Here is a 24,501-nt window from a genome sequence, read left to right as displayed (position 1 = left end):
TACAACCTTGACAGTTAGGTGCTAGTATTATCTCCATTTTATTAGGAAATGTCAGAGGCAAGATTCAAATTCAGATCTGTTTTGACTCCAAGTCTAGTGCTCTTTCCTTTGGATTACACTCTGTTCTGCTTAGTCACAATAGACGGAAATTGCCAAGAGGACAATTTAAATTTTACATAAGAAAGGATTTCCTAACATGGGATTTGAGAGTGAAGGAGATTCTCTATATCTGCCAATCTTGTGGGTTTCAACTGTCACTTCCATGTAATCATAAGAATTTTTCTATGGAGCTTTAAAGAGAACAAATTCTTTCTCTCACAATAACCTATCGGTTACACAAATATTCTTCCATTTTTTTTTTTTTTTTGGAAGCAGCAATTGAAATTCAGAGTTTGCATGACTTGCTCATAGTTACAGCATCCCTAAGTGCTGGGGTCAATATATATAAACCTGGTTCTTTAGCCTCTAAGTGGATGTTTTCCCTTTCCTATATACCACGTTACAGAAATCCATACATCTTTGGCCCTGACTTCTCTTGCAAGAATGTCTAATTGCTTATAAGACATCTCAATCTACATGTCTCAAGCATTTCAAATTCAATGTGTCCAAAAACCAAGCTTATTATTTTTTTCTCCTAAATCTACTCCTCTTTAACTGTGAGGACTGAGTTAGTACCCTGGATACCTTAGAATCAGCCAGAGTCAGGATAAGTCTTTATTCTTGGTCTTTAAGGGTAGAAGGGAATTGGATGGACACAGGATCTCCACTACCTTCCTTCTCTTCCTCTCCTGCCCAAAGTGACTCTGGTTAGTCTTACTCCACCCCCTAGTCCCTCCCACAATTCTCTGTATACACTAAACGATCGAGCCAGCACAGAATAGTGGGAAGGGCCATTTCCCAAGCATATTCTAATACAGTATTGTCCAATAAGTAATTAGCCTTAAGTACTCAGTTGTCTAAGTGCACCTACTCAGAGTTTCAGCCCTTTACACTTAACTCTACTATCAGATATTTCTATCAGTGACACCACCATTACTGAATATCTCATGTTCAAAATGTAGAGGTTATCTCTTGTTCTTTCTTCTTCTTTCAGTGACGACCTCAAAAATGGCTCTTGTGCTTATTCCTTGCTCAATATTCCCATAGACACTACCTCAGTAATTTCTTGATTAATATCTGATTGGACTATGAGAGGTATTCTATTGAGCTGATCCTTTCAGTATCTTGATCAGAGAACACAGATGGCCAATGACCCGGATCCAGGATCGAGTGTGAAGAAAGCAGACTCAAGAATTTGGGAAATACTACAGTACTTTAAGCCCAAGCTGCTTCCTGAAAGAATAACCCATCTTTTTAAAACATAAATAATCTTCCATGGAGTGGATAGTGAAGTGGATAGAGGGATGGCTTTGGAGTAAGGAAGACCCCCTTTAAGACTTTCCCCTTAGCTGTGCTACTCCTAGCAAAACATTGAACTTCTCTCTGCCTAAAGCTGCTTTTTAAGACTAGAAGCTGAAGATATGGTATTAATCTTTATCACTAGAGGGAGCTTCTTTCTCATTTAAGAGTTCCCTTTCCAGTAAAATCCACTCTATTCTTAGAATCCATTCTCTATTCTTATCCTATCTTTTAATGATTCTGTAGAATTGTAAATCATGGAAACACTGCAATCTTTGAAGAATCAAAGTTATGGATGATCCAAAAAGCAATAGACATATGGTGGATGTAAATGGGCTGCAACATTACCAATGAAGACTTATCCATAAAGAAGGGCATAAACACCATTATCCAAGAGCAAGATAACAAGATATAATTGAAGGAAGTCAGACAACCTGAGTTCAAATCCTAGTTCTACCACTTAGCACCAATTGACTTTGAACAAATTACTTTGTCTCCCTGGCCTCAGTGTCCACATCTGTAAAATGAGTGAGTTGGACTACATAGATCTAAGAACTTTTCCAGCTCTGAGTATATGATCTTATGATATATGATCAGAAAAGTGAGCTAATCATGTTAGGGAGGGCCCAGAGTAACAAACCAGCAGGTTAGGTGTTCCTATATATCAATGCCCACCTTTTCAATTATTCATCATTTTTTCAGAAACATCTGACTCTTCATGACCCTATTTAGGTTTTTCTTGGCAAAGATACTGGGGTGGTTTGTCATTTCCTTCTCCAGCTCACTTTACAGATGAGGCTTTATTTGAACTCAGGATGATGGGTCTTCCTGGTTCCAGGACCAGCACTCTATCCACTGTGACATTTAACTGCCTGTGTATACCCTAGCAATAATAAAACATCCAGAGGAAGGCTTCTAGTATATTGGATGGTCTTGCAATAGAAGATTTATGAAAGAATATTTATGAAGCATGAGGAAGTGTAAATGGCAGGGAGCAGGAACCACTGGAAAGTGGCCCCATATTGATAAGATTTAAGATTATTAAGGGGTCATTCAGTCATGGAGCAAGAATTCTACTCTATACTGCTTTTGGCACCTCGTGGCTGAGGAGGTTGGTAGAAGATTATAAAGGTATGAAGAGGGTGGTATAACTACATGGTATGAACTTCTGAGCAAAAAAAAGATACTGAGTAATTTTACTAGGACAATGGTTTGGAAAGGGGGACCGGGAGGAAAGAACATGGTGACTTTTCCTTTTGGCCCTGTGAGGAAGGCAGAAGGACTGAAATGGGGGGCTGGCCACCGATGGAGAGATTTTCCAAGTATGTAGCATCTCTGAGATAAAGTCATGTTTTCATTAGTTTGAAGAAGGTGTGTAGGCAGAAAGCAGTGCAAGAGGAAAGGATAGTTTCAATAGCCTAAGGATCTAAAATTTAAAGATTCAGTAGAAAAGAGAGAGAGAAAGGGACTGGGAGGAACTAGGGAGTAGTGGGATTATTTTAAATAGTTAGAGTGGGGAGGAGACAAAGTAGATAGAGCATTGGGCCTGGAGGCAGAAAGCTCTGAGTTCAAATTTGGTCTCAGACACACATTACTTTGGGAAAGTCACTTCACCCTGTTTCCTCATCTGTAAAATGAGCTGGTGAAGAAAATGGTGAACCACTCCAGTGTCTTAGCCAAGAACACCCCAAATGGGGTCCACAAGAGTAAAACATGACTGAAATAACTAAGCAATAACCATGGAGAAGGGAGGAGATTGAGAGGAACTAGGGAGTGTTGGGGTTAATTTAGATTAGAATTAGAGTAGGGAGGAGACAAAAAAGGGCTAGGAGAAGGTATTTTGTTTTGTTTTTTCCCTTAAAACAGCAAATCGGAATAACAATAATTAGGGAACTAGAATATTGATTAGAAGACTGGAGGAACAGGTTAGACAATGAGAAGAGAAAATTCTGAAGAGTGATAGATATATCTAACATTTATAAAGGGTTTTAAGGTTAGTGAAATGCTTTATGTAATTTCTTTTATTTGATTCTTACAATAAGTCTTTGAAGTAGATGTTTATATTAACCCCATTTTACAGATGAAGAAACTGAGGCTGACAGAGGGAGACTGACTTTGCCCAGTATCCTACAGCTAGTTAGTATATGAGGCAGATTTCAAATTGAAGGCTTCTCTGTCAAAGCCATCTCCTTGTCCCAGATGCAGGATCAGAGGTACAGTCCTTTCTTGAGTCTCCCCTAATTTCCTTGTACTCAGGACTATGATGAGCTCCTAGTATTACTTGTAGATCATAGAATCAGAGTTAAAAGGGAGTTGGAGTCCAACTAGCCCAAGCTCCCAAGAGATTTGCCCCAGGAGGTAAGGGTCCGAGAGAGTAAATATCAGTCAGAATTTGAACTGAGGTCTCCCAATCTCTAGAACTAGTGCTCTTTCCAGGATACCAAGAGTGCCCTTTAAACCACTCTCTGGTTGGTTTAGTTAGGCTTTCCCTCTCTAGGGTAGGTTCTACTCTAGCTTATCTCCTTCTCTAAGTACTTGGGCTCAGTAATCCACAGTTGCTTTAAAAACCCCACTGAATTAATGAAGAGAATCAGCTACGCCCAGAGAAAACTATGGGAAATGGGTGTGGACACAACATAGCATTTCCACTCCTTCTGTTATTGTCTGCTTGTATTTTTGTTTTCCTTCTCAGGTTTTTTTTACCTTCTTTCTAAATCAGATGTTTCTTGAGCAGCAAGATAACTGTATAAATATGTATACATATATTGGATTTAACATATACTTTAACATATATGGGACTACCTGCCATCTAGGGGTGGGGGTGGAGGGAAGGAAGGGAAAATTTGGAACAGAGGTTTTGCAAGGGTCAGTGTTGAAAAAAAAAACATGTATAATATTTTGTAAATAAAAAGCTATAATAAAATAAATAAACAAAAGGCCTTTGGAATTGACAATGATGAGATCCATGGTAACTCTATGTATGGAGAGTACAGTTTCAGTTAAATGATAGTCAGAAGCCAGAAGAGGTTAAGGAAAAAATGAGAGAGTATTATGGTATGAAGTATTGTATTGTAGTAAATAGTATGTTAAATGTGACTGTCTTTGTTTCCTTAGTATATTTTTACATATGAAAATAATGTCTCTCATGATTGAATATTCAATAAATGTTTGCCTTTAGAAATGAAAAAAATCACTGAATTCTGGAACTTGACTTCTATGGCTAAAAATGAAGCAGGGAGTTGAGTGGCACAGGGAAGAAGGGATTCAAGGTTCTAAGAACAAAAGACCCTTGATACTTCTCCAGTAATTCCCAGGGCAGGGGAGTCCCTATGGAGGAATTTCTCCTCTCCCAGAATTTCTACCCTTGGAAGGCATTCCCTGCCCAATCCCAACATCATCCTCTCCCAAATCAGAACCTTACTTCTTAGTCCCATAAATCCAAGATACAGCAATGTTCTCTAGGATGACAATGACGGTGAGGGGCAAAGTGGCCGAGTAGTCATCAAACATGGTGACAAAGTAGTTCCCAGAGCGCTGGACAAACAGGAGTCCCACCAGAAATGCAAAGATGCAGCACCCGACTGCAAAGAGAACAGAGATTTCAGAGACCCTCAGATTGTGGAGACTCTCCCAGAGGAGGCAGCCTAACCACCTCTCCCCATCACTTCTCACTCCCAAGTACCATAGTCTTAGGAATACTGATAAATCCCACAGCATCCCATCAACAAACACCCCTGATATCATTTGGTAGCACTCATTTATTGTCTTATTACTCTAATCTGGGCTAGAGCCATTTTTCAAGCCTTGTTTTACGGGCAATGGATCACGAAGAGGGAGAAACATGGTCATTGCCCGTAAAACAAGGCTTGAAAAATGGCAATGAAGCCTTATGATCTTTTCTTCTTACCCGTCAGAGCCCTGACCTCACAGGTAGTTTCTTTCCTATTTGCCAAGAAGGCTGTTGACCCAGATTCTCAAAGGACACTATTTACCAAGCTCACACTAGTTCTGACCCAAAAAAGAATGAAGTTTTGGCTCCAAGTCATTATTAATCAGAGAAATGCAAATTAAGACAACTCTAAGATACCACTACACACCTGTCAGATTGGCTAAGATGACAGGAAAAAATAATGATGATTGTTGGAGGGGATGTGGGAAAACTGGGACATTGATGCATTGTTGGTGGAGTTGTGAACGAATCCAACCATTTTGGAGAGTAGTTTGGAACTATGCTCAAAAAGTTATCAAACTGTGCATACCCTTTGATCCAGCAGTGTTACTACTGGGATTATATCCCAAAGAGATTATAAAGAAGGGAAAGGGACCTGTATGTGCACGAATGTTTGTGGCAGCCCTTTTTGTAGTGGCTAGAAACTGGAAACTGAATGGATGTCCATCAGTTGGAGAATGGCTGAATAAATTGTGGTATATGAAAATTATGGAATATTACTGTTCTGTAAGAAATGACCAACAGGATGATTTCAGAAAGGCCTGGAGAGACTTACACGAACTGATGCTGAGTGAAATGAGCAGGACCAGGAGATCATTATATACTTCAACAACAATACTAGATGATGACCAGTCCTGATGGATCAGGCCATCCTCAGCAACGAGATCAACCAAATCATTTCTAATGGAGCAGTAATGAACTGAACTAGCTATACCCAGAAAAAGAACTCTGGGAGATGACTAAAAACCATTACATTGAATTCCCAGTCCCTATATTTATGCACACCTGCATCTTTGATTTCCTTCACAAGCTAATTGTACAATAATTCAGAGTCTGATTCTTTTTGTACAGCAAAATAATGTTTTGGTCATGTATACTTATTGTGTATCTAAGTTATATTTTAATATATTTAACATCTACTGGTCATCCTGCCATTTAGGGGAGGGGGTGGGGGGGGGGAAAGAGGTGAAAAATTGGAACAAGAGGTTTGGCAATTGTTAATGCTGTAAAGTTACCCATGTATATATCCTGTAAATTAAAGGCTATTAAATAAATAAAAAAAAAAAGAATGAAGTTTTGGTGGGGAAATCAAGATAGAGTGAGCTAGTAATCATTTATCCAAATTCCCAATACACGTGTCACCTTCAACCTTCCAGTCTTCTTCCATATCCAATTTGTTTCCCAGTCCTACCTTCAGAATATCTCTCATGTATACTCCTTTCTCTCCTCTGACACTTGTATTAACCCTTATCATCCCATATAAGAGCCTATTGGTTGTTTTTTTTTTTTTTTTTTCTCTTCCACTCCAGTCCATTCTTCATTAAAATTGTCAGTGACTCCTGACACAGTTAGTTATTCCTCTACTCAAAAAAATTTCGGTAGCTCCCTATTACCTCTATGTTCAAATATAAACCCCTCTACTTGGTGTTGAAATGCCTTCACAATTTTCCTTCTGTCTAGTCTTCTTATACCTTACACTCTGGGATTCATGGACCCTATTCTCCTTGCTATTCCTTCTGAAGGACATCCCATGTGGCATTTTCATCACTGTCTGTCTTCCATACCTGAAATATTCTCCATTGTCATTTCCAACTCCTGATTCCCCCGATTTCTTTTAAAACCTTGCTAAAATCCCACCTTCTACAAGAAGAAGTCTTTCTTAATCCCTCTTAACAGTCTTTGTTATTATTTCCAATTTACCTTATTTATATCTTTTGTTTGTAATTTGTTTGTAAATAGTTGTTTGCATGTTGTCTTCCCCCATTAAGACTGAGTTTCTTGAAACTTCTTTCTTTGGATCCTAATCCTTAGCACAGTGCCTGACACAGAGTTTAATAAATGCTTACTGACTAACTGACTAGCAGTTTTCCCAAGGGCACCAGCTCATACCAGCTTGGGGGTTTCTGGGCACTTGGAGACTAAGTAATTTGTCTACAAATGAGCTGAATAAAACAGTAGCTGTTCTTAAAGTCATGAGATTGAGCACTATTGACAGTGAAGCTGTTCATTCCTTGTCCTCCTGCAAGGAGACAGAGGATGGGGGATGGAAGGATGCCCTGAGGAGAAGGAACAGAAAAAAAGAATGGGGAAGGATTTACCTGTGAACATTTCCTTTGGCACCTTGAAGGTATCAATGATGGGGGTGGTGATCCCAGCCATGGTCCCGATCATGCTGCCCAGGCCCAGGTTGATCAGCATAAGGAAGAACATGACCGACCAGAAGGGAGAGGCTGGGAAGTGGGTCATGGCCTCGGTGAAGGCAATAAAAGCCAGGCCCGTCCCCTGCACAGACTGTTTAAGGGGTCGGGGAGAAAGAAGGTACAAGATTCAGTAGGCATGTAACAGGATAAAGTGAGCAACCAAGACCACCCGTCATGGCCACCAGCTGCCAAGCCCTCAGTCATACAGCTCTGGACATTCATGGCACACAAAAGAAATCCCAGAATCATAGACTCTTTAGACTGAGCTCTGAACTCATCTGGCCATCCTACTACCCAGTTCACAAATCCTTTCTACATCCATGAAAGACAATTCTTTGCTTGAGTACTTTCAGTGACTGGGGTAGCCCAATCCATGACTGGATGACTCCAATACAAACTTCTTCCTAGCATCCTGCTGAAATCTTCTTCCCTGGACCCACTGGGTCCCACTTCTGAAACAGAGCAAAATCCACTTTCTCTGCCATGTGACATTCCATCAAAATCTGAAGACAGTCATTTGCTAGTCCCATCCCCTCCCCTTACAGTTCCCCTTTCTGGACAGTCTTCCCCTATTAGAATGCATGTTCCACGAGCATAGATATTGCCTTCTTTGCTTATATATGGGTCTTCCATGGTTAGCATAGTGCCTGTACACAGTAAGTGTTTAACATCTTCATATTTTCTCTTTCTCTATGGTCTTTCTCTGTCTCTGTCTCTCTGTCTCTCTGTCTCTCTGTCTCTGTCTCTGTCTCTCTGTCTCTGTCTCTCTCTCTGTTATTTTCTCTCTCTCTCTCTCAGTCTTCCCCTCTCTCCCACATGCCTGTTTCAAATATTGTTTCTAAATCCCATCAATATCCTGGTCATCCTTGTGGGATTCCACTTAATGATCCAATTCAAATGGATCACATGAGCACTTCTTAAGTGCCCTCTGCCTGCAGAAAGTTTATATTCTGCTGCTTTTCTAAAGCCATAGTCCCTCAAATGGAGTACTCCGGGTGTGGTCTCATCACAAACCAGGAACTTTAACATCCCAGTCCACACTGCTGATTCACACTGACCTCTTGTCAGGTAAAAAAATTTTTAGATCCTTTTCAAATGGAACCACTATCAAGCCAGGGCTCCATCATCCTGTACTTAGGGCACTGAATTTTTTAAACTAATTGCAGATCCAGTCTTTCCTCTTTCCAAACCATGTGGCACAATGCTGTCTCACTGCAACATTTCTTTTAATCACTGCTTCAATGGCTGGCTATTGGTCACTTGAGGAGTAAAATCCACATGGCCTTGAATTCAATGCCTTCTCTGTCTCCAAAAGGAGCCCTTTCTTTCTTTCAAACAAATGGACTCATCCACTGAACATTTAGTTCCTATTCTAGCCTCTGCTTAATTCTTCCTACTTAGGATGCTTTCCCCCTCTGTCCTTTCTGTCTATCCTAACCCATTCTTAGGTTCCCATCCATTTAAAGTTCTCTCCTCTTCATGGAGCCCTCCATGACCTCCCTAATCTGCAGTAAGCTCTACCTCTTCAGAATCTCTAGTTTTTGTTGTTTATATTCATATACAGACAGCTAGACTAGGTGCTTAGAGGACTAGTCCTGGAGTTGTCAGGAAAACCTGCGAAAAAACCTCAGATGCAAGGTGTAGGACTCTGGACAAGGAATCTAACTTTGATCTTCCCTAGTTTCCTTAATTGTAAATAGGAATCATACAAATACCTACCTCCCAAAGTTGTTGAGCTCAAATGAGATATTTGTAATGCTTAGCACAGTGTCTAGCACAAAGTAGGTGCTCAATAAATACTTATTCCGTTCCCTTTTAAGTAGTATAAAATATCCTTCAGTTCCTCTTGCATCTTCCTCTGACATATCTATTCAATTTTTCATGTGTGACTACTTTTTCTACCCCCCCAAATAGGGTAGCAAGCTAGCATTTCCATTCTCTAGAGTACTTAGCACATTCATTTTTGGAAATTTGGACCAATGATTTCATTAATGCAAGGCACTTATAGAGTGGAAATAGCTCCCATGGAGGCTGAGAGGAACATTAGCAATACATCTCCATCCTGAGACCCTAAACCTCTGCCTGGGGAATTGCGAGGTTAAGGACTTGTACATCGTCACACAGTCAGTACAAGTTAAAGGCAGCATTTGAACCAGGTTTTCTAACTCTAAGACTAATCCCCTTTCAGGTATGCTACTCTTTCCCTCACCTAACATAAAGTAGAGCACTTATCAGTATGTGTTGAATGAATTATGATATTGTTGTCTTGACTCATCTATTAGTCAGAGAGTTCCCTAATGACAAGGATCCTGTCTAATTTTTTCTTTGTGCCCCAAATATTTATTGTCCCTGATCCTGGGCCCTTTCATCATTGCTGCTGATCCCTGCAAAGGGAGAGCAAACCTTATTGAGTTCATCTTCCAGAAGACAGGGATCCAGGCCCAGCTCCTGGAATCGGTCCTCTTTGACAGTCATGATGACCTTGTACATCTCACTGTAGTCATGAGCAGTCAGGTGGGAGAAGTTGACATGGGGTGGGATGAGGTCATGACTCAAGACATTGCTGTTCAGATAGCCCAGAATCTTCTCAGCATTCCTGACAGTGGAGAGGATGGGAGAAGAATGATGGAGCATCCCCAGTAGGGCAGTTTCCTCCACCCCATCTATTTTCCCCAGTCCTCCCCCGAAAAGGGATCAAGGACAGGAAGGTCTCTGACCTTCTCTCCAGTAATCCTAAACTGGGGAAAACAGGATTCTCCTTTCCCCTTTCCACAATCTGAGAGTAGGGGTGACTATCCCAGGTCTCCTGCCCCAAGGGAGGTAGGGAAGATGGGTCAGGGAGGAAGCCATAAGGAGAAGGAGACTGTCACTTACTCGACCACACATTTCTCATTCATGATGTTGGCCTTGAAGCCCAGCACAGCAAAAACGACCAGGGTGGCCAGCACCGAGGTGAAGAAGTTGATGAAGGAAACAAGGGCAGCATCAAAGTGGCAGTTGTTATCCTGTTTGTTGTAGCTGGAGAAGGCAATGACACCCCCAAAGCCCAACCCCAAGGCAAAGAAAACCTGGGTGGCTGCCTCCCGCCACACCTGGGGGTCTAGCATCTTGTCCAGCTGTTGGGTGGTAGAAGATAGGGAGAAGGAATAAGGAAGGAGGGAAGGAAAGGGAAAAAAAGAGGGAAGGGAAGACAATGGTTAATTGGTTTCTGCTCCTCCCTCCCCCACCTCCAAGCCCACATATACAACTTTCCTCCTCCACCTTCATCAAATGGTTCAAAGGGAACCCAGCCTCTCTTGGCTACACCCTTCTTTTACACTAATCCAAAGTATCACCTTCCCTTGCTGGTCTAAGCAGTATTCCCCTCCTCAAGGAGATCTGGAAAACTCCCAGGTATGGGAGTCAACAGACTGAAGGAATAGAACTCAAGAAATCAATTACCCCTCCCCATTTCCTCCATCACATCCTTCCCAGTGAATGGTAGTCTCTGATCAGCAAGCTCCTTCCACACCATATAATTACCCCAATCCTTCACATCTATCCATTGTTGTAACCTTTCACTTTTATCTCATTTAATCTCCACAATATAGCAACTACATTGTTACCTTACTAATAAAAATACCCAACTATCATGTTCATTATCTCATTGGTGCTAGTACCCACAACAATGTGGAAAAGAGAGAAGTTATGGCTAGAAAGCAGCCATCAGAATAAGAATTCTGTCTTGAGGAAAAGAGCTTGAACGACCTCATTACTAAGGTAGCCAGGTGATGTACTGGGATTGAAGTCCAGGAGACCTGAGTTCAAATCCAATTTTAGACACTTTCTAGCTGCAAAACTCTTAGCAAACTTTGCCTTAGTTTTCCCATCTCTAAAATGTAGATAAAATAGTACTTATCTTACAGGTGTGAGAATCAAATAAAATCCTAATTGTGAAGCACTTAGCACAGTGTCTGGAATATAGCAAATACTATTAAAATGTTAGTAGTTTTTATTATTATTCCTAGTTCAGATCCAGGCTGGACTGCATTACCTCAGAGGTCCCTCCCAGTTCCAAGCTATTATGATTCTCTAAATCTTGGTTTTTGATTCTCAGCTTTCTGACAACAGAAAGGAGGGTGCCTGAGGGTAAGTAGAGGTAAGTGCCAGTCTTGATTTTGTCCTTCACTAGTAGTATAAATCACTTATTTCAAATTTCAGTTCCCTCATTTGTTAAACAGGTAACAATCATGCTTTGCTCCACCTATCTTACAGGGTAGTTGTGAGGAACAAATGAGATAAGAGATATGAAAGAGTTTTGCAAAGTAAAAGTGCCTCCTTTATATGTGAAAGTTATTACAGAGGTTTGTTTGGTGTTAAATTTACAGATGAGCATTGAAAATCAGCAAATGCTATATCAGGGCTTTGTGTATTGCTTTGTTGATTGTCTAGACTTAAGTGATGGAGAAAATGTTAAAATGTAGGTTAAATTCAAAATTATGTTTGCATAGATTTTGGCGGGGGGGGGGAGCTGCCAAATGCTAAATATTTACCAGTATATCCCTAGTTATATCTTACTAAAGTAACAGTCCACTTAGAAGATTGTTCTGCAAATTTCTGGTGGGGATTTTCTTTTGAGATCTTCCTGATTGTAAAGTGAGTGAGGAATTTCTCTTGCCACAAGTGTGCCCAATGATAATATGGCAGCAGGTGTGTGACTGTCAGGAGAGCATCCTGGGTTTTACCTTGGGAGTAAACATGTGCAGGATCCCATCCACAGCTCCCCTTAGCAGCAGCCCCCGGACCAGGAAGCAGGCCAGCACCACGTAGGGGAAAAGGGAGCTGAAATACATCACCTGGAGAGAAGACAAGGAGATGCTCTAGGTCAGGGCTGTGTGCCTGCTGGCAGCTGCCCTTCATCCCTTATGGCATGAAACCTTACAATCCTGTAATCCTCTCACCTGCTCCCCAGGCTGATAGCAGAGAACAGAACAGCTTCATAAAGACAGGAAGCCCCCTCTGAGGGTCTATAATAACGGGCATTTCCCTGGGGCATCAAGGTTCCTTGGCGTAATGCCCAGGTAGATTGTCTATGCCAGTATATTCTCACTATGCCCATCCTCCACTCCCAGTTTTGGCTGATGTGCTTATAAAATTCCCAAGGGGTAAAGTGATAGAGGTTTCATGTGAACACGAGCAGTGCCAAAGAACTGGCTTTCTCTCTGTAGGGCTAGTGACATTAAGGTAAGTTGCAAAGCAATCCCTTGCTTAAATGCTTCACCTGGGCTCCATTAGGACTTCTTAAAGGTGATAGATAACATATCCATCACGGTTTGTTTTCCTCTCTCCTACCCCCTGTCCCTCATGTTCTTTGTTTAATGCTCACGCACTGAATATCCAATATGAGACAACTAGGTAATATAGTGGATAGAGTCCTTGGTTTGGTGTTCAGGAATCCTTCCTTAAATACTAGATTTGTAACCCAAAAAACTTAATGTTTCTCAGACTTAGTTTTTACATCTATAGATTGGGCAGAATGAAATAATCTACCCCCACAAAGTTGTTAGGTTTGAATAAGATCATAATTAAAAATATTTTGTGAGCTTTAAAGACTGTATAAATGTTAGTGATTATATTCAGCAAGTTAGACGGTTTAGTTCTGCTTAAAGAGAGCCTGAGCTCCAAGGAAAATGGAATGGTATGTACATTCAAATGTACTTAAATTTTACATAAAGCTAGAGCCCTCTAAAGTTTCATCAGCATCCATTTCCAATACACCACCTCAACTACAGTTTGGTTAAACAAAATTTGCTGATTCTGTAACTAGCAAAGTGGGACAGGGGAGGGCTTTTGGAATTTTTTATTTGGGAGTCTGAAGGCAAAGAACTTAACTTTAGATCACATATTCTATCTTTTTGCTTAGGAAGACACTTTAGCTCAATGCTGTCTCTACCATCCCTTCTCTACTTTTACTCCACCTTAATGATGATTTTAGGATAAAACTCTTATAGGGAAGAGGGAGAAAACAGATTTGTCCTACTTGACCCCATAGGGTAGCATTAGAAATAGTGGGTAGACATTTCAGAGGAGCATATTTCGCCATGATGTAAAGAAAAACTTATGAATCAAATTAGAAGAAGCTGCCTTATGAGGGAGAGGGGTTTCCCACTCCCCAGAGGTTTTTACACAAAAGCTGGTCAGACATTTGTTGGGTATGTTGCAGAGGAAATGGCTGTTGAGGGACAGGTTAGATTAGGAGGTCTCTAGGGCCTCCTCCAGCTCTGGGATCCTGTGTATTTGAGGTAATTCTGAGCCCTTAGCTCTCAGGTATCTAGAGAACAATACTGAAAGTTTTCTCTGCAAGCTTTTCCCTGTCTTCAGTTTCTCAGAAAACCAAGCTTGAAACAAGAATAATCCTGGGGGGATCTCTTTCTCTCTTTGCCCCACCCCACCCCATCAAACCCTATTTGCCTTTTACCATTGGTTCAACAAGAAGCTGTCACCAGCTATTTACAAAACCAAGGAACAGAAATTTGCTTATCTAAGTTTTGGTGACTCCTCACCCTGTCAAGCAATCTCTTTGGTGATAAATTTTTAGTTGTGACCCCATTGAAAATAATAATAGCTCATGATTCTATGTCTTTTGGATGTATATATATCTTTGTTTCACAACAACCCTGTGAAGCAGATAGTATAATTCCCACTTCACAGATGGGCAAATTGAGGCTTAGATAAAAGTATACAGTGAACTAGTACAGTACCAGAATGAGAACCCAGACTTGATTTTTTCTGGTTGATGCCCTTGTCCCCTGACACCTACTATCCTTTATCCCTTCTCATCTTTTGCAGCCTGCTGTTACTTACCTTTCCTGAAGACTGAATGCCCTTGACCACAGCCATACCAACAATGCTCCAAGCCACAAGGAGGCACAGGGTCATCTTCCAGTTGAGCCCCCCACTTTCAGAGATGGAGTTGGAGATGTCCAAAGCCTCTCGGTACCAGAAGTAGGTGGTAGCTGAACTCTTATCACACTCTTCCTCAACCACTGAAACCAATAATCAAAGCCATGGAACCTCAGGGCTGAGGAGCAGGACAAGAACATCCCATTGATCCACCCACCCAATATCACCCTATAGGATGTGACAAAGGGCTTCCTTCCAACCAGTAAGGAGCAGATAGAGAAAAGGTCCTAATCTTATTCTAAGAAAACTAAATTATCATAGTAAAAATTATCTATTAACTAAATTATCATACTAAATTATCATAACGCCCAGAAATATTTGAGACATCAAAGTTGAGATTGTTAGAATTCATAGAACACTAACAGAAAGAAACCCTAATTTTAAATCACCAAGAAGCATCCTATTCAAATTTCAGAATAATGCATCCACATACTAATTCCAAATACTAATTATATGATTTGCTGGGCACTCCTAGATTCTCAGTATATTATAGAGAGCACTAGAACTTCTGATCTGGCTACTTTCTTGCTTCATATCACTTTCCTGACATTAAAATCATGAGGCGAATCTCCTTTGGAGTGGAGCCCAAGTTAGAAGGCTGAGCTTCTCATGTCAGCTCCTCCAGGAACCAGGTTCTATCCTTCTGGGAGGCAGAAGGATGAATTTTAAAAGAACTAGATTGGGAGTCTGAAGACTGCTAAGTGATGTCATAATGTGGGCAGTGCCAACATGGAGTCTCAAAGCCTCTTCTTCCCGAATTCAAATCCAACCTCAGACACTTACTAGCTGTGATCCTGGGCAAGTCCCTTAATCTTATTTGTCTCAGTTTCCTCATCTGTCAAATGAGCTGGAGAAGGAAATAGCAAAGCACTCCAGTATCTTTGCCAAGAAAATCCCAAATGATTCATGAAGAGTTGAACATAACAGAAAACTACTGAATAAGAGATTTGTAATCAATGGACCTGGGTTCAAAACATATCTCTGTTACTGCAAGTGTACCTTTGGGCACATCAATTAAACTCTCTGGACTTGTTTCTTCCTCATAAAGGACTGGACTCCAAAAGTTGCTTTGATATTATAATCTATGCTGTTAAAATGACTTTGGACAAAGCAGGGAAAGGAGGGAGGGGAAGGTAAATGGAGCAAGGGATATCTGAGTTCAAATTTGACCTCAGACACTTGCTAGCCAAATGAGCTTGGGCAAGTCACAACCTCTGATTGATTACCTGATTTTCCTCATCTGTAAAATGGGGATAATAACAGCCTCATCCTTACAGGGTAGTATCAAATGAAATAGTGATTTTAAAGTGCTTATTTAGCATTGTTCTGAAATACAATGGACATTATATAGATTGTAGAGATTAATTATTAAATCAGCTTTCCCTTCTAGGTTTTTTTTTTCCTCTGTTGCAAAATGGGGAAGTAGTGTGGTATTTGAGTTCAAGAGCTAACCTCAAAGCCAGCCAGACCTCTAACACAAACTGACTATAGGACTATAGACAAGTAAGTCACTGAATTCCTCAATGCTCTGGGCAACTAAGACTATAAGGAGTATAGAAATGCCAAAAGAGCTTCTTTACCTGGAAATACCACAGAAATTGAAGGTCCTGATGCTATCCCTATACCTAAAATGGGAGTGGTAGAATCCTGACCATATAAAAGTGCTATAAGGACTAAATAGGATCAGTGATGTTAAGGTGACATATTCGCCAGAGGATATAACAATATGTAACATTGTTATAACAATAATTCTTAGTAGCTAACATTGCCTTTCCCCTTTTGTCTCCCCTTGAAGCATACTGCTGATTTCCTCTCTTTTTATAGACAGGACAATTGTGTCTCTATGAAATTAGGTGACTTGTTGAAGATGGCATTCTGATCATAATGGTACAGGCAGAATGAGATTCATCAAGTCTCCAGTATTGTTCCCTTAATTTACAAAGAGCTCTTGTTCTTTGAAAGTTTCTTTAGACAGGAAGAGCCCCTTTTCCCAGACAATAAGCTATGAAGATCTACTCTAGACAAAAATCTGTTTTGTGGTTGATAGGTGGGTGATGCTAGATTAGGGTTAGTGTATCAGTTGTGCTGTGGCTTTTAGCTCCATGTCTCTCAGGCTAGACTCCCAGGGACTCACCTGCGGTAGTTCCATTCCTAATGACAGGGCACTCACTCCAGGGCAATGGATACTGGAAGGATTTGAAGAAATAAAATATGCTCCAGCCGATAATCACATTGTAATACAACCCAACGAAGAGGCACACCTGGAGAAAGACAGAGGGACAGAGAGCCTGGTAAAGACAGGAACTGCTCTGGTTCTGCCCAGAGACCTCAGGTTTGGATTAACATAACCAGTGATGCTGTCCCTTAATATCAGACCTGATCTTATTCAATACCACCTGCAACATCCCTGATAGATCTTTCATTGACAGCAATGTTATCCCTATTTCATAAAGAGTAAATTGAGGCCCCAAAAATTCTTGCTTAAGAGCTCCAGTCTTATACAAAAAGCAAGGAATATTGAGTGATAAGATTTGTGTGCAATTAATTTATTCTATTAAATCGCCACTTTGGTTTTTACCTCAGCAAAGTAATTCTTTTACTCCTCCCTGTCTTACTCCCCATAGAAGCTGGTCCAAATCTGTTTTTTCTTCATCCATACCTCCTTCCCCACCTGTCCTCTCAGCTGAGTATTTCACCTCATATTTTATTGAGAAAATTAAAACCATACGCCACGAGCTCCTTCTTTTCTTCTCCAACACTTTAAAAATCCTTTGAAATCCACCTATTTTCTCCTTTTATTCTGGTCTTTTGTCAAGACCTCCACTCCCTGCACCTGTTCAAACCCTATCCTTTTTTCTAGTAGCTTACTCCCATAATTATCCCCTTTCTTTCTAATCATTGATCAAAATTTAGAGGGTTTTTTTCCTCTTGCCTAAAAATATGCCCATCTCCCCTTACTCCTACCCTTAAGAAACCCTTACAAGAACTTGCTGTATCTTTATGAGGGTAGCTATGGCTCAGTGGATAGAATACTGGTCCTAGAATCAGAAAGACCTAAATTCTGATATAGTCTCAAGCATTTACTGACTGTGTGATAAGTTTGCCTCAACCCGTTTGCCTTAATTTCCTCAATTGTAAAATGGTACATACATCATAGGGTTATTGTATCAAATGAGATAATATTTGTAAAGCTCCTAGCACAATGGTTGGCACACAGTAGGCACTTAATAAATGCTTGTTCCCTTTCCTTATTCTGACCCTCAAGCTATCATCCAAATCCCGTCCCTTTCTCAGTCACACTCCTAGAAAAAGCCTTTTTTACTGAATGCCTCCACTTTCTCTCCTTGTTCTTGCTTCTTGACCTTATGCAATCTGGCTTCTAGCCTCACCACTAAAGTGAAATTACTCTCTCCAAAGTTGCCAAAGATTTCATAATTACCCAGTTTGATGGGCCTTCTCTTAGCCTTTATGCTTTTCCACCTCTCCACAGCAGCTAACACTGTTGGCCATCCTCTCTTTCTGGATACTCTCCTCTTTCCTCCCCTCTCATGGATACTCTCTCTTTTCTATATTTTCATAAAATCACTATTTCCTAATTTTCTCCCAACCTGTCTGACAGCTCCTTCTCAATCTCCTTTGCTGGATCTTTATCCAGGTCACACACACACACTACCTGGCCATCTCACAAAGTCCTATCCTGGGCCTTTTTCTCTGTTTCCACTATATTATCTTACTTGGTGAACTTATCCACTTCCATGGGTTTAACTAGTATCTCTTTGCAGATCTATATATATAGTCCTAATTTCTCTCTACTTTAGTCTTGAATCCCTAATTGATTCTTGGATATCTTGAATTGGAAGTCCCATAGGCATCTCAAATTTAACATGGCCAATGAAACTCATTATATTTGCCCTCAAACCCTTCTCTCTTTCCAGGTTTCCTACTACTATGAAGGACATCTCTATCCTCCTGTTTTGTTGTTGCTCACTGCAATCCCGTATGAGGTTTTCTTGGCAGAGATATTAAAGTGATTTGTCATTTCTTTCTCTGGCTCATTTTACAAATGAGAAAACTGAGATAAATTAAGTGATTTGCTCAGGGTCACACAGCTATTATTTAAAGATCACACAGATATCACCTGTCAAATTTATGGATAAAAGAAGAATTTCCAACTAAAGAAGATATGGAAAACATTATACTTATCTGAGGCAGGATATGAACTCAGTTCTTCCTGGATCTAGGCTGGGTGCCCTATCCACTATACCACCTAGCATTATCGTTGACTCCTTATAACCCCTGCATTATCTGTGACTTCTCACTCCTGCACTCATTCCACATATCAAATCTTTTGTCAAATCTTATAGCTTTTAATTTAATTTTATCTTTTATTTATGCCCACCTATCATCACTCACACAGTCACTATTTTTGCACAAACTTTATCACCTCTCATTATTGTAAAAGCCAGATCCCTACTCCAATCCATCCTCCACTCAGTTGCCAAAATCATTTTTCTAAAACACAGGTCTGACCATGTCATTCTAGTGTCCAATAAATTTTGGTGGCTCCTTATATTTCCATGTTCAAATTTGAAATCATCTATTGGGCATTTAAAATCCTTTATAATCTTCTTGACCCCTTCCTACCTACCTGCCCTTTGCTCTCCTTTACATATTCTATAATCCAGCCAAATTGGTCTCCTTGCTATTCCTTCCACATGATATGATTCTATCTCCACATAATATATCTCTAGCTCCCAACTTGGTACACTTGTGATGGCTACCTCCCACCCAGGTCTGGAAAATTTTCCTTCCTCAATTTTTCCTCCTGGCTCCTCTGGCTTCTTTTAAGACTCAGTTCATACTAACAAAATCCAGCAGCAAGAGATAAAAAGAGAAATTACATTTAAAATAATTATAGACAATATAAAATACTTGGGAATCGACCTGCCAAGACAAACTCAGGAACTATATGAGCACAATTATAAAACACTTTTAAACAAATAAAGTCAGATCTAAACTACTGGAATAATATCAATTGTTCATGGATAGACTGAGCCAATATAATAGAAATGATAATTCTGCCTAATCTATTTTTTCAGTGTCATACTAATCAAATTATCAAAAAGTATTTTATAGAGCTAGAACAAATAACACAATTCATCTGGAAAAACAAAAACTCAAAAATATTAAGGGAATCAGTGAAATAAAGTGGTCTAGCCATACCAGATCTCAAACTATATTATAAAGCAGTAATTATTAAAACAATCTGGTACCAAGAAATAAAGTGGTGGATCAATGGAATAGATTAGGTACAAATTATCTTACAATAAATGACCATAACAACCTAGTATATGACAAACTCAAAGATCTAAGTTTTTGGAACAAAAACTTCTGGGAATACTGGAAAACAGTAAATTAGACCAACATCTCATACTGTATACCAAGATAGTTTATCTGTCAGATTTATGGATAAGCCAAGAATTTGGGATCAAAGAAGATATAGAAAACATTATAAAATATAAAATAGATAAATTTGATTATATAAAATTTAAAAAGTTTTACGTAAATAAAACCAATGCAATCAAAATTAAAAGGAAAGAAGAAAACTGGGGGAGGTGAGGCAGGAATTTTCACAACAGTATCTCTGAAAAAGGCCTTATTTCTCAAATATATAGAGCATTGAGTCAAATTTATATTAAAAAATATGTCATTCCCCAAATGATGAATGGTTAAAAGATATGAACAGGCAATTTTCAAAGAAATCAAAGCTATCCATAGTCATATTTTTAAAATGTTTTAAATCACTATTGATCTGAGAAATTCACAACTCTCAACTCTCTGCTCAGCTCTAAGGTACCATCCATCAGAGAAGCTAATATGCCAAAAAAGGTAAATGCTGGATGTTGGAGATGTGGAAAAATTGGGGTACTAATTCACTGTTTGTGGAATTGTGAACTGATACAACCATGTGGAAGGCAATTTGGAACTATCCTTAAAGGGCTATAAGATTATGCATACCCTTTGATCCAGCAATACCACTGCTAGGTCTACATTCCAAAGAGATCCAAAAAAAAAGTGTGGGGGGGTAGGACCTATTTATACAGAAATATTTATAGCAGCTCTTTTTGTGGTGGCTAAGAACTGGAAATCAAAAGTATGTCCATCAACTGGGGAATGGCTAAACAAGCTGAGGTATATGATTATAATGGAATGTTATTGTGCTATAAGAAATGACAAATAAGATGATTTCAGAAAAACCCGAAAAGACTCACATGAATTGATGCAAAGTAAAGTAAACAGAACCAGAAGAATATTGTACACAGTAACAGCAATATTGTTTGATGAAGAATTGTGAATGACTTAGCTATTTTCAGCAATACAATCCCAAAGGATTAATGATGAGGTGTAGTCTCCAGAGAAAGAACTGATATTTGAATTCAAATTGAAGCATACTATTTTTCACTTTTTTTCTTTTTTCCCTTTTATTTGAGTCATATACAAAATGACTAATATGGGAATATTTTACATAATTGCACATGTATAATCTATTTCTGATTGCTTACCACCCCAGGAAGGAGGAAGAGCAGGGAGAAAGAAGGATAATGTTGAGAACTCAAAATTGTAATTAAAAATGTTTTAAAAATTGGGAAAAATAAATTAAAACTATCCATATTCTGGGGCTTCAGACATATAGAAGAGAAAAGACTCAGTGTGAGTCCTTCTGTGGAAGTCCTTTCCCAATTCTTCCTTCAACTGGTACCTTCCCCATTAAAGTTACCTTGGTCCTATCTTGTATATATCTATTTATGTTAGTATCTCCCCAGAACATAAGCTTGTTGGGGTCAGGGATTTTTTTTTTGTTTTCTCTTCATATTCCTAGTCTTTAACACAGTGCCTGGCACATAATAAATAATTATTAAATGCTTGTTGAATGATTAATTATCAGACACCATAATTCTTATGAGTTTGTTTACACCACATGGTCCCTCTCAAAGAGAACTGCCTGTTTCTGTTTCAAAGAACTATTCTGAGCCACCCGCTAAGCTGTGATCCACATGAAGGATGTCTCCAGTTCTCAGCTCATGTGCACATGACTGATGAACCTTGGAGGCTAAATGCCTAATGTTTACCTACTCCTGCAAGTTAAAACAATAGAAGTAATGAAATGACATGCCAGGGGATGTTCTCCTAGATTCCTGGAAAATTTAAGTCCATTTTCCAGGATGGGGCAGAAAGATCTAGCTGAGTGGTCACTGGGGACATCAACCAGCTAGACTCAATCCTTTGTTTAGCCATCAATTCTTCCAGAAGGCGAACCTTGATGGAGCATCTGGGACCTCATCTATGGATTCCAAGAACTGTTCTTTTTCTTTCTGGGCTCAGGGAATAGTCTTGATCACTTCCTTCTCTCTTCCCACTTCTCCTCCTCATTCTCTTCCCTCTTTCTTCTCCCCTTATTCTCCTCTCCCCAACTCACAATGCAACTGGAGAAGCCAATGCCCCCCAGCCGGGGACACACATAATGCCATACTCCAATGCTGCCCCGGCGTATCCTTTGGCCCACAGCCAGTTCTAAGAAGAAGAGTGGGATCCCAATGATGATCAGCAGCACTAAGTAGGGCACGAGGTAGGCACCTGCATGGAGAGAGAAGAAGCATGGGGAGTTCAGGTTAGTGAGGCAAAGGTAAAGTAAGAGAGAGCACATGATTGGCAGAAAAGATAAAGAAAAACTGGCAACTCCATTCTCGGAGATTCTTTTGGTTCTCTGATTTTCCTAGAATTCATCAAGGCTTTCTTCTGCTCACCATTACCATCCTGCTCCCTGGGGTTCCCTTAGCCAGAGAGATAAAGCAGTAGAACTGTAAGATTTTAAGAAGGCAACAGTTGCAACTGAAAGCTTTTCCAAGGGTATCAGCAGGCTCCCTCACAGGCTGAGGCTTTGTGGAGGCTGCTTATGAATGAAAAGGTAGGCTAGACTTCTGGGTAGCAGAATTTTGGTGGAACTGAATGCACGATAGTCTGGGCAGCAAGAGAGCCAGGTGGTACTTCCTTGTGGCAAAGCAGGTGAAAAGCATTTACTTCCTTTGGTAGATTTCTCTGTTGCTTCCGCATTTAGGTTCCCCTAAATGGTACAGATCCCTGAGCTGCATTATATTGACACTACTCTTTTTGATCTCAGGTAAAGAGTATATCAAATGGCTGGGCAGTAAGGACTTTATCTCACAAGATCTTGACGCTGTCTTCTCTATTTCTTGAGGGCATACCTGTGTTATGGATTGTGGAAACTTGGCAGTCAGTGGCCCCAAGATCATGATATCCTATACATTTACACTTTGTCTATACTGTATCTGCTTCTTCCTCTAAGGAAATACCTAACCTGAGAAGCTGAATTACTAAAGTCATATCCATCCCAGCATCCCAACAAGGCAAGCCATTCTCAGAGAAAAATGAATTTTTTCACAGGCTAATCCAAACATGGTACATGACTAGCATTGAATGGCAGGTAGATTGGAGTAGTATTTATTGACTGGTATTTATTGAAGGTTTTCAAGATGCCTTACACATATTATTTCATTTAATTCTCACAGCAGGCCTGGGAGAGAAGTGCTACTATTAGTCCCATTTTACAAATGAGGGAACTGAGACACAGACAGGTTAAGTGACTTGCTAGGGACACACAGATAGTGAATGTCTAGGGTTGGTTTCGAACTCAGGTGTTCCTGATTTTGATACTGGTCTTCTATCTACTGTGCCCACCCAGTTGCCTTATAGTGTCCAGAGCCCTAGGATCGGATGTGAGGAGATGTAATTTTCAGTCTCACTTCTGCACTTGCTATTCACAAAACCTCAGAAAGATACTTGTGCTTTTCCAATTTTCACTTTCTTCATTTGTAATAATAGCTGTGCTATCTGTCTGAAAGGGATGTAGTGGAAAGAATTTTGCAAATTTGAAAGTACTATAGACATGTCAACTTTCAAATAAAATGACTTGAAAACTGCAAAGTATTATGTGAACGTAAGTTGATATTCTCCCAGGCTAACTAACCCACACAGCAGAGCATCCCTGGCAGATCCATTCCATCACCTACACTGTTAATGTGTGAGCACCCTGCTAGATACGCAAAGCACTACCTTTACTGCGTGGGCATTAAATGTTGACACAGCACCATGGGCAGCTCCGGGAAAGCAGAGGCTGGAATCTTTCCCGAGAGTGAAGGCCCTGAATAGAAACACTATTAATCTACAACTAATTGGGGAATCTGCAGAGAAATTAGCAGTGCAGGAAGCATAACCAGGATGACCGCGAAGGATGAACCAGATCTTGCCAGAGATTCCAGCTGATGAATTAATCTCACCGCCCAGGGCATCATTTCAGACACATTCCCGATTCTAAGTGACAGGGTGTTTAGCAGGAGAATTAAAGCCATGTTTGGACACGGGCGAGTACCCTCAGTGGAGTGATGTGCCAATATCCGCCTCTGCTGCAGTAAATACACCCTCACCCTATGCCGGGTCAAAAGCATTAGCTATCACTCTGCTTGTCCAACAGTCACCCAACGCAAGCTGCCAGGAACCCTGCATCATACCAAGCCTTCTGACGTCGTGTTATCTTGTGCCTTTCTGCCCCATACATTAGGCAAAGACAAATCCTTCACCATCCTCACCAGCCGGCCAGAATATAATAAATATCTCACTCTGTGGGCACCTTTCTGGGCACCGGGGAGAAATACCAATGAAAGATAAGAATTAGTTTCTGTTCTCAGGGGGTTTAAAGAACAAGTACAAAGAAACATACTTGCAGCAGCACATTAAAATAGTGTGCAATGAACATATATTTGTGGAATAAATGAATGTATATATAGAGAGAACTAATAGAGCAAATGAGTGTTTACCTTCTATAGGTGCTATTTTTTTCTAGTAGGATGAGTTCCTTAAGAGCAATAACTTTTTTGCTTCCCCATTTGTAACCCTGGTGCTTTTGCACATGGTAGCTGCTCTAGTACTTTTTCA

General features: G+C 40.1%; 1 protein-coding gene across 2 annotated transcripts in view; it reads right to left on the bottom strand.

Annotated features, from left to right (window-relative positions):
• SLC6A17 (solute carrier family 6 member 17) overlaps positions 1 to 24,501 on the bottom strand; it is a 66,549-nt gene that overhangs the window by 12,487 nt on the left and 29,561 nt on the right. For both annotated transcript variants that reach the window (XM_003769747.2, XM_031967245.1), the window contains exons 3-10: positions 21,968 to 22,125; positions 16,625 to 16,751; positions 14,392 to 14,573; positions 12,273 to 12,383; positions 10,423 to 10,664; positions 9,952 to 10,144; positions 7,447 to 7,639; positions 4,820 to 4,979 (exon numbers count right to left, since the gene is read on the bottom strand). In XM_003769747.2, the coding sequence (XP_003769795.1) occupies positions 4,820 to 4,979; positions 7,447 to 7,639; positions 9,952 to 10,144; positions 10,423 to 10,664; positions 12,273 to 12,383; positions 14,392 to 14,573; positions 16,625 to 16,751; positions 21,968 to 22,125 (1,366 nt within the window). The remainder of the gene's footprint in view (positions 1 to 4,819; positions 4,980 to 7,446; positions 7,640 to 9,951; positions 10,145 to 10,422; positions 10,665 to 12,272; positions 12,384 to 14,391; positions 14,574 to 16,624; positions 16,752 to 21,967; positions 22,126 to 24,501) is intronic.

The sequence above is a fragment of the Sarcophilus harrisii genome, chromosome 4 (assembly GCF_902635505.1).
Source record: "Sarcophilus harrisii chromosome 4, mSarHar1.11, whole genome shotgun sequence".
In the NCBI taxonomy this organism is placed as follows: domain Eukaryota; kingdom Metazoa; phylum Chordata; class Mammalia; order Dasyuromorphia; family Dasyuridae; genus Sarcophilus; species Sarcophilus harrisii.
This window is presented reverse-complemented; position numbering and strand designations above follow the sequence as displayed.